This window comes from Oryza brachyantha, chromosome 6 (assembly GCF_000231095.2).
Source record: "Oryza brachyantha chromosome 6, ObraRS2, whole genome shotgun sequence".
Lineage (NCBI taxonomy): Eukaryota > Viridiplantae > Streptophyta > Magnoliopsida > Poales > Poaceae > Oryza > Oryza brachyantha.
Genome location: NC_023168.2, coordinates 17,364,874 through 17,375,912, shown reverse-complemented (window position 1 = coordinate 17,375,912; position 11,039 = coordinate 17,364,874). Strand labels below are relative to the sequence as shown.

At 41.0% G+C, this 11,039-nt stretch overlaps 1 protein-coding gene across 1 annotated transcript; it reads left to right on the top strand.

Annotated features, from left to right (window-relative positions):
- Positions 1-7,038: 7,038 nt before the first annotated feature.
- Positions 7,039-9,926, top strand: LOC102701641 (protein YIF1B-like). Its single transcript, XM_006656197.3, has 5 exons — positions 7,039-7,170; positions 8,336-8,511; positions 8,620-8,718; positions 8,814-8,965; positions 9,330-9,926. Exons 2-5 carry the CDS (start codon positions 8,341-8,343, stop codon positions 9,709-9,711), a joined length of 804 nt encoding a protein of 267 aa, XP_006656260.1. The 5' UTR covers positions 7,039-7,170; positions 8,336-8,340; the 3' UTR covers positions 9,712-9,926.
- Positions 9,927-11,039: the final 1,113 nt, after the last annotated feature.

Genomic DNA, 11,039 nt, shown 5'->3' with positions numbered 1-11,039 from the left:
TCTGATATCTGCTATGAGCTACTGCGGTAGTACTTGGTGAACCATAAGAGTTTCTTTAGGAGTTCTCCTGTTGGGGATGCCAATTTTGGAAAGGTTTACATGAGAATAAGAAATGGATATAGATATTTGTTGAGAAAGAGGTTCATGGAGGGGAGGGGAGCACAATTTTGTAGTGACGTGGTGTGATGAAGCGCCCTTGAAAATCACTATCCTGATCTGTAAGAGATCAACAAGCATCCGGGGGCTGTGGTGGTGGATCTGTATGACGAGGGAAGATGGAGTTCAGAAGAACCTTGAATGGGACCTGATTTGAGAGAGAAACTGAGTAGAAATGTAGAATTCAGCTAGATGATTATCCTGACAAAGTGGTTACACCGTACGATAAGAAAGGCAGACATACTACCAAATCTATGTACATCCTCATCTCTTTTGTGTCATTGTGTGTGTTTACTGGGATGCAGAAAGTGTGGAAATCTTAAAGTACCTTTGAAAATAAAGCACCTCTATATGATAACTAGGAATAGGTTTCTGTAAATGTGTGGTAAAAGACTATCAATCACGTTATGTTTCGATGCCCCCTGCCGAAGTTTGCCTGGTGGGTGTACTGAGGGATGGACCACATTTTTAGTCTGACAAACAATTTTTGATGGCTACTGTTTGTTGGGCCTTGTGGTTGATTTAGGAATGGTTGTGTTTCTGAGAATATTCCTTTTTTGACATAAAAAAGTAGAGGTGACTCTACCTTATAGCCGAGTAAATGAAGTATTACAGGTTATACTAGAATTTACAGAGTAGTCTATACAAGTTAGTCTAGGTTTGTTGTTGAAGCCACTGTGCAATTTTTGCTTTTGTTACAGAATTACTTCCGTGGCACCAGAGGGTGAGAGTCTCTCTTATCTGTTGAGTTGTATTTGAAATTTGCAATGGTTGCCCTTTAAAAACTCTAGCGTTTTGTACTTTCCAAAGTGTATAAGCACAAGCTGTGAACCAGATTGGTTCGTTTCTGTAATTCATACCTTTCTTCAATTGAACTGTTAGCCAGGCTTATCAGGTTTAATTTTTTCCATAGCTTCGATGCTGTTTGACATGTGAGAATAATGTGATCTGCTGTCTCTATAGCCAGGCAGGATAAATTTAATGATTTGACACTTTCTTCGTTGGTCAATTGTTTATGTTGATACTTGTGATTATGATATATAGGACCATTTGAATCAATGATAGTAGGTCATGATGTCAAATAATCAAACCTTAATTTTACTAGTGTTAAAAAATCAAATTTCTCATTTATAAAGCATTGCCTTTCGTACATAGATGCCTCATGCTACAAGAGAATGAAGATCGAGCTACCCTGGGAAAGTGGTGAGATGCGATTATGGACTATCAGCTGAGCTCGAGTCCTTTTCTGTTTTTCCCCTTTGTTTTCTGAGAAATTTTACTGTTATTAAGAAAGTACAGATATTTTCTTTGGGCTTTCTTGCAAAGCCGAATCAATGCAACTGATCTCCTATCTTAAAAAGATAATAACAGCAGCTGAGCGTGACAGAGTGGATGGCAATTGTGGCAGGCATGCAGAAGCACACATGATTGACATTTCTTCAAGGAGAGACATTTTTTTTTGGGGCAAGATTTAGCAGATGTTCATCTGCCATATCACCAATCACATCTGGGCGTGGTCACAAGCGAAAGCCGAAGCGCAGGAAGAAGAAGCAGAGCTTGGCGAGGACGACGACCGACTCGATCACCCACAGCAGGTGGAACACCACGTTCTCGTACAGCAGCTGGACGACGTCCACGCGCCGGAGCCCGAGCCCAAGCCGCCGCCTCCGGCGCAGCACCGCGGCGGAGAGCGCCCGGACGCGCCGCGGCCACCCGCTCCCGGCCGCCGCCTTCCTCCGTATCCACTCCCTCTTCCTCCCGCCGCTCATCGCCGGAGATCGATCGATCGATCGGGTCGGGCGATAGCTTCCGAGCTCTTCTGTGTGCTGGTCGCCATGGCTCTGCTGTGTCTCGAGCTTTTTATGCCGGATCAACACGCGGTTTTGTGCTCGCGCCTTGGGCAAAAAAATACAATTTTTTGGAGTTGAAGCAGGCAAGCAGGCGAGACCTTTTTTCTCGCTAAACCGGCGGATTGGCGTATGTGATTAGCAAAGAATTCTTTGAAAAATGAGGCGAGGCTGGTCAAGGGATGAAAGTCGCGTGGACTCGCTCGGGCGGCAGCTTCCTGAGAGGATCATGGAGTAGGTCACCGTCTCCACCTCACCTCGCACGAACACCATGGCCTTCGTGTCCTGTTCTGTGTGCCACTGTGAACACATTACTGGAGACGGTGAGGCCGTCTGGCCGTAGCCCGTGTTCGTATCGTCTTGCAGTAATAGTAATGTAGACGGTCACTGTTCACGTGCAGTAACGTAGACGGTCACTGTTTACGTGAGAGTAACAGCGCAAAATGCCATGAAAACGCCGAAATTCGGTAGACACACAAGGTTTTTATTTAGAGTATTTTTCTCATCCTTGAGAAGATACCATAAAGTATCACTGTTTTCTATATAAAATTTAGTACCTACCTCCTTAAGGATAAGAAAATTGCTCTTTCATTTACGGTAGCGACTACTGCAGCGCTTGATTTAAACCGGTCGCTTAATTAATCATATACTAATCTGTTACTATATTTTCGTACCTCCTTAAGGATAAAAAAATTGTTCTTTCATTTAGCACTTGATTTAAACCAGTCGCTTAATTAATCATATATTAATCTGTTACTATATTTTCGTGCTGGTAACTTAACCCACCAAAGAACGGCGCCTTGGCCCTCGGGAATCCATGATCTCTACTTGGGAAAACAAGCGGGACCGCAATCCAAATTAGCCCATAATAATTTTGTAACATCCGATCCATTTATCTCCAACTATAGTTTGTGCCGCAAGCTGGTCAAGATCCATTTAGGCCCACCGCTATGTTGCAAACTTGTTTTGGGCTTTTTGAACACGCTAACCCATCCGGCCTGAGAAGTCTAATTCGCGCGCGCGTGCTAGGCGTCTCTCCTCGCGAACACGCTCGGACACGCGTATACGTCCATGCATATATATGAAACGAAGGGCCACGAGCAGCAGACGTGGCTGATAATCAAGGGCGGCCGGTCGTTCGCTCGTTGCACCAACGTGTCGTACTAACACGTACACATCTCGACGTCTATGGATCTGTTTAGTTGTCTGTATGAAGCCTGTCTCACATCCGCTCGTACAACTGGCATATGTTTGGTTGCCTGCACGACTCTCAGGGTCTGGCCCAGTGCATACAAAATAACTCCTCAGCCAGGCCAAGAGAAACGCATGGATCAAGCGTCTCTCCTCATCCAGGTTGTGTGCCTACAGGGGTGGGGGCGCGTGGGTGCAGGGGCGAGAGGGGTCGTGCACGCCTCACCTTCCTCGGCCCCATTCGTCCACGCCAGGCTATACTGATGCAAACAACCAAGCAGCTACATATGTAGCCTCGTAGCCAGGCCACACTCAGCCTGGATAAGAGAGATGGGCCAGGCTAAGGCGATACGAGTAACCAAACACACCCTATTTGTATCTGTATCTCCAAAATGCATATATATGCATGGACGTATAGGGGGTGCTGTTCATGGGCCGGTCTGTTTATGCTATATATGGTTTTTTACTTTATAGGTATAAAGTTTTCATGTATAAAAATTTTTATATTAAGTTTATATCAATAATATATATATATAATATTTATATCCTTTTGTGTTTGTATGTATATGTATATGTGTGTATATATATAAGTTTGCATGTATAAAGTTTATTAGTTTATATGTATAAAGTTTATATGTCTAAAGTGTGTGTATATATATTAAAGTTTATGTGTATAAAGTTTGCATGTATAATGTTTATATGTATAAAGTTTATGTGTATATATATGTGTGTGTAAGTTTATATGTTTAAAGTTTACGTGTATAAAGTTTGTATGTTTAAAGTTTACGTGTCTTGTGTGTATATATATAAAACTAATATATGCACCTCTCTTATAATAAGCTATTCTATGCCCCCTCCCCTCATAAGGCCCAAACCCTCTCCCACCCCTTCCAAAGGCCCAAAACCCCTATTCTAGCCTGGTCAAACCCCTCTCCCGCCGGTCAAACCATTCCTTTGACCCTCCTTCACACCCCACATTTGTCAACTCTCATCTATCTGAAAAGTATAGTAACACGAAGGCAAAAGTATTGTAACATACCTTATAAAATGCAGTAACAACGTCAAAATATAGTCATGACGGATCTAGTTTTTTAAATCACATTTTTTTAACCAATGTGGTGAAAATGGTTTTGAAAAATAATATAAAACATATGAGATATTGTTTTCTAAAGATTAAGAATACAATATTTTTTAGCTCTCTCACATGCATTAGTTGTATTGGAACAACATTATACAGTCATAATGTTACTTTATTTATATCATGATGTTACTGTATTTTTATTACAACGTTACTACAATTGTGTAACACACACATTACTGTATGTATATCACGATGTTGCTGCACTTCTATCACGACATTGCTGCAATTGTGCAATAACAATACACATATTTTATAGCAACATAGCGTTATTAATACATAGAAGGGATATTTCTTAAGATTTAGAACTTTAAAGAACTTTATCTCTCACCTTATATATTATTTTTTAAGAACTTTTGTACCATATTATTTGAAAAAAGTTGTTTTAAAAAAGTAGATCCTTCATGAGTATGTTTTGACGTTACTGCAAATTAGTTGTCGTGTTACTATATTTTTGTCGTCGTGTTACTGCACAATTCCTGTGAGGCGAGATGTGAGCTTAGATAGACATGAGGGGAAGCCCATAAAAGGGTTGACCCACGGGATTAACACTTTGATCAGCCTTTAAATGAGGTGAGGATGATTTTTGGACCTTGAGAGGAGGGTTGGAAGTGAGATAGGCCTTGGGAGGCCTTGAAAGAGAGGGGGTGTAAAATAACTTATACTAAAGGGTATACATATGAGTAGTTACTCTCCTCCATTAATGGGTTTGGGTCTTTGTTTGTAATATTATTTGATCTAATATCGTTAACAGAAAAAATAGTTGCTTGCTACTTCTCCGGATTGAGAAACAGAAAAAGAATCGTTGTTGGCTGCTTCTTCGTATTGCATCAGAAAAAACGTTGCTGCTTCTTTTTTTTTTTATCTGTTCTTTTGTCCTCCCCGACCTCCACCGCTCGGCTGCACTTCCCCTCTCCCTGCTCCACCGCTGCCAGCATGAACCCGCGCTCGACGCTCACGCGCGGGCTTCACACCGGCGACCCGCTCTGCCCACGGTCAACGCTCCTGCGCGGGCTTCACGCCGGCGTCCCTCTCCGCCTGAACGGCTGCTTTGCCACCCCCATGCCGGTTATGTTTTTGATTGTCTAATCTGATATATATTCACTACATTTTCTTATGATCTTGCATAGTTTTAGGTAAAAAAGGTTTGTCTAGTCGTACTTTTTTATGTGGACATGGAAATGTATCACACACCGCCGGCAGCCACGACGGCGGAGATGCAAGAGGTGGTAGTTCTTGTTTTGTTTTCACTAGAGCCCTTCCTACTGCTAGAGCCAAAAAGATTTATCAGAGCAATCCTCATGTTACTAGATTTTCAAACACCATAAAAATCACCAGAATCAACGGTAAAAAATCAGACCAAGATAAAATTTACACCAGATGTTCTCCTACCATTACGTCTGATTTGTTTCTAGATCTTGGAGAACAATAGAAGGAACTTGTGAAGGAGATGGGTTTTGATGGTTTGTTGAGCGTGAAGGATCATTGCTTCCTAGAAAATGCAGAAAAAATATTGAAATGCAGATTCTGGTATTGTAAACAATCATATGTTCTTCTATCACAAACATAAACATCTGAAAATTTATTTCTGCTCTATGCAATTAGCAGAAACAAGCATCATCTGTCAAAAATTATTTCTGCTCCATGCACAACAATATTTAGTTGCACACCAACTACCCTTGTGCAATAAGCATAAGCACTGGTGGTGATTCAGTTGTAATGGTGGTGTCCCAGTAGGTTGCATTTCACTTCTTTCCTTTTCTGACACATTTTTTGTATTACTGATGGGTCAGTTAGGATGAATTTCAACTGCCCAAAATCTTTCTTACCTAGAGCCAGACTGTGATTGTCTAATCTAAAATTCAGAACATATGAACAGTGTTGAATTCTAAATTCAAAAAAATGCAAAAAAATTCTTTAAACTGTACATTGAAACTGACAGAAGAATACAAACATATATTGCACCTGTAAGAATTGCTGATGGTGTATTCTCATGCATTGCCTCCGTAAAAGTTTGGAAAAGCCATTCGAACGCTTCAATTGTTTCTTCCCTCAACAAGGCACATCTAAAAATTGATGTATCTATTTACTCCAACAAATATTCCAAATGGCATGTTGTATCTATTAGTCCGATAGGTGGATCAGAAGTGATAGCATGAGGTACTTGTGAAGGAGATGGCCGCCCACCAAATGATTTTACTTGATGACGCAGTCGATTCGTTGCCGCCGCAATCCTCTTCCACCGCCGTTGAAAACTAATCGCTGCAAACTAACCTACTGGTCTTACGGGTTTGCATGCATGCATGCAATTCAAAATGATTGGTTTGTTTTTTCTGCAACATTCGTTGTTGCTTCTCCGGATTTGAAAAGCAGAAAGGATACCTGTTGGCTGCTTCTCCGGAATGAAAAACAGAAAAAAAAAACCTCAGGTGGCTCTAAAACCCGATATCCGTTATACGGTAAACTTCAGGGGACATGTGGGACATGTGTCAGATGCTTAGTGTAGGAGTAGTTACTATTTAATTCTTTTTTGGGCCCACCTAGCTGGGCTAGCCCACCTTGGCAACCCAAAAGGGAAAAAAATTAAATAGGAAAAAAAGATGCGCGGGCTAGTCTTCACGTGGGCTGGTTACGTGGGTTGCATGGGCTGGTTACGTGGGCTGGTCTTCACATGGGCTGCTCAAAAACTGTTCGCGCGCGGAGGACGGCCCGACTCGCGAGCGGGCGAGCGTTGTCTTCTTCTTCGCCGGTTCGCTCGACGGCGCTCGCGTTTGCCTCCTCGTCTCCCTCGCCGCCGCGACGCGCCTCCACTGCCGCCGACGAATCACGCCGCCGCAGGTGAGCTTCTCTTCCCCCACTAGCGTTGGCTTGGGTTATTGAGTTGTAGATCACAAATGCGGAGCATCCCTGGTGTGCGTGAGGATCGAACGGAGACCAGCAACAGCCGCGGCCGCGTGAGGGGATTCGGGGAGGGAGGGCCGCTGGTCGTGGTCTGCTCGAGGCAGGCCGCCAAAGATCGCCGGTGCCATCGTAGATTCGGAGGAGGGGAGGGGAGGGGATGCGATCCCAGATCCGGTCGGTGAGGGAGTTTTAGATGTTACAGCTCAAAGGCAAGGATCATTTTGGAGAGGGAACGAAGGGCAACGGAATAGTTCTTCCTGATTTATTCGGATTTTCCCTATTAGTCATTTCGAAGAGGCAAGCACCACTGTGTATTTCTGACTCCTAATGCGAGGAAATTTGGTGCACTGGTAGCTACTGTCCTGAATGACTTTTCATTCACAAGATAGATCTCAGTATCTCACCACTCCTGTTACCTCTATTTTGAGTTCGATTTTAGGCTACCTGTTGATCATCATGTGTCTAAGCCTTTTTTAATCAACTCTGTCTAGTGGTACCAGTAATCGTGTACTCAGTGCTACATTGAATGAGGTGTCTCACTTGCTGTTGAACCACATATAGATACCATAATGTGGTTGAAGATGTTGGTCAGCCTGACACAAATTTTGCTTTGGTGCTAATGCAGAAACATTTTTTATACTTTCGGACTTTCCATTGTTTCAGTAGACACTGGGAATGCAAATCCACATCGGCTCACCAAAAGCATTAGCTAGTTTCCGTTGTTTCATTTTATGGTGTTTAGTTAATGATATCATACTATGCTATTTTCTCCCTATTTTTATGTATAATTTTATCCCTATTCAAGTTTTTACCTTATCGTTCTCAGTTGGTAGCTGTAATATGGCTACTGGTCATATCTTGATTATTTTACAGTATTAGGATTGACATGAGAATATTCAACTGCATTTGGTTGACACTGTTTTTTTTAGAAATTCTATTGATCTAACAGAGTAACAAATGGACAATAGTGATTGGTTTCTTAGTATATTACTTTCATTTTTTTTTTGAGACACTGTAGGGGATACTTGTTAAGGCTGTAGATTTCAGTTTAGCTCTAAAGATTGATTTCTGAGTGTTTTTTTATTCGTTTCTGTTTATGCAGTTACCATGGCAGCAATGAACAGTGACCTGGGAGGACTGGGAGGCAGACCTGCTCCTTCACAAGCTAACCCTTTTGAAAGTGCTTTATATGGAGCTGGACCTGGACTCATCCGAAGTGGGTTAGGAGCATATGGCGAGAAGTTTTTAGGTTCAAGCTCTGAGTTTATGCAAAGCAATGTAAGCCATCATTAAGATCTCATTGTGGGAAACATATGCAGCCTATATTTGTGTAATGCATTTTCCTCAGAGCCTTTGAATCTTAACTTTGCTTCATCACATGGACAGATCACTCAGTATCTATCCAATCCTCAGTATTATTTTCAAGTCAACAGTCAGTATGTGAGGAACAAGTTGAAGGTGATCTTGTTCCCTTTCCTGCACCGGGTAAGGTTTAACCTCTACATTCCTTTTTCTCTTTGGGGTATTAAATGCTGATTGCAAAATTTCATGCAACCCATTTACAAATTCCCTTCCTCCAGGGACACTGGACAAGGATAACTGAACCAGTGGGAGGAAGGCTGTCATACAAACCTCCAATTCAAGATATCAATGCTCCAGATCTGTACATTCCTCTGATGGCTTTTGGCACATATGTTGTAATTGCTGGATATGCGTTGGGTGCTCTTGGGAGGTAACTACTTGTTTAGTCTTATACAACTTTTTAGTGCTGACTCACTTAAGTAGGGAAGAATGAACACTGCATTTAGTGGGTGAGTGACAATCGCCAAGATATGCACCTCTAATCAGTGAGAGAGCTTGAAATAACAGTAATTGTGTTCAGAATTTGAAGAGAAGGATATGTGGATATTGGAGAAATCCTAAAAAGTACAAGTAACTAAAAATTAACTTCTGTGCTGCATCATTTTTTTTCTTGAATGATGCATTCTTGAAACATTTCTGATTCAACCAAGTGTCCCACTAATAATATTTACTGATTATACAGGATATTCTCTATTCATTGATACATGTTTGAAATTCATTTTCCCTGAATGCAGGTTTACCCCAGAGGCACTTACTCTACAGTTCACAAAAGGATTACTTGGCTGGTTTCTGCAAGTAATCCTGATCCGAGTTCTACTGTACACACTGGGAAGTGGTGAAGCGCCATTGCTGGACATTGTGGCCTATGCTGGGTATGGATTTGCTGGTACATCACTTGCTATGCTTGTCCGTGTCTTCTGGAGCCCATCATACTATTTTGTACTGCCGTGGTTCTCAATCTGCACCGGTGTGTTCCTGGTCAAGACGATGAAAAGGGTTCTTCTGGGTGCACCAAGGAGCTATGAGAGGCATCCCAGTCGGAATCACTACTTTCTTCTCTTCCTTGCAGTCGTGCAATTCCCCATGCTCTTCTGGCTAGGCAACATCAGCGGGTGATATTTCAGTCTTATTTTAGAACCCTGCAAAACTCAGTTTATTCAAGGTATTGCTATCGGGAATAGGTTTGAGATTCAGGCTTATCTGTCGTTCATGCTCTTGTGGAGGTGGTAAGTTGCTGGACAAGAAATTGTATAACAAATGACTGTCGTTCACCCATTTCTGTCTGGCATCAACTGAGGACCAATGGATACACGGATGTTCTTATCGTGCATTGTCACTGTTTTGCTTTTTGTATATGGGAGTATGGGACTGCTTTTCTTTTACTTGGTGACATGTCTATAAAATCAGATGACAGCATTCCTCCCTGTGCATTTACATTGCTTCTAAAATGTTATTCTACTGCGAGCTGGGGATATTATGGGTCCGGCGTGTCAAAACGGTCGGTCGGAAATTTCCTTACCTGTCAGTCAATATAAGGACCCGTTTGGCACATATTTTGAGTGAAGTTGACGGAGCTGCTTGATCTGCCACTCATGCTACTATATATTATTAGTAATATTTATATTGTGTGTTAACTATCATATAGTATTTTATAACCATATAGTTGTGTTGTTGAAGTTCAAAAGAAAAATAATCAATATTTAATGGTTTAATCATGACTACACATAATCCGCAAGGCTATTATTGTCAATCTACTTTTTATTCTCTTTTTTAGGAGTTCTGGAGCAGACTAAGCTAGGCAAATAGTTTTGATCTGCTCTCCGGCTTCCACAGGAGCAGCTCTCACTGGAGTGGAGTTTGGAGCTAGAATATGGAGTTTAGAGCTTTACCAAACAGGTCCTAAAACATAACCTACACTTCATAACTTTTTTTTGTTTGCTTTTGTTTAGATTTTCATGGTTGATCCAAATGGGATGTTTCTCTTTATGGATTTTTAAATATATGTAGAGATTTAATATTGGTAGACATTATTTTGAGTTGAAACATATTGTGTGATTGTTTGTTTTTTGTTCATGAAAAATGTCAAACAATATATTTACAAATAAAAAGTACTCTGTAAATAAAACTTTTTATATATCATATTTTTAGCACTCTAAAGCCAAGACTAAAAAATAAATTATGGTAAAAAAAACTCTAAAAACAACGTTACAAATTTAAATTTTGGCCGATAAATATAGGCAGAAACAAAAAGATGGGGGTGATGCTCTCTTTAGTTTAAATGTTTAAATGTTTGATGTTGTTAACTTTTGAACACATTTTTTTTATCATACGTCTTATTCAAGTTATTGTTTATTTTTATTATGATTTGTTTTCTAATTACATGTACTTTTAGGCATGCCTTATGTTTTTTATTTTACATATTTTTTAATAAGATGAACCTTCAA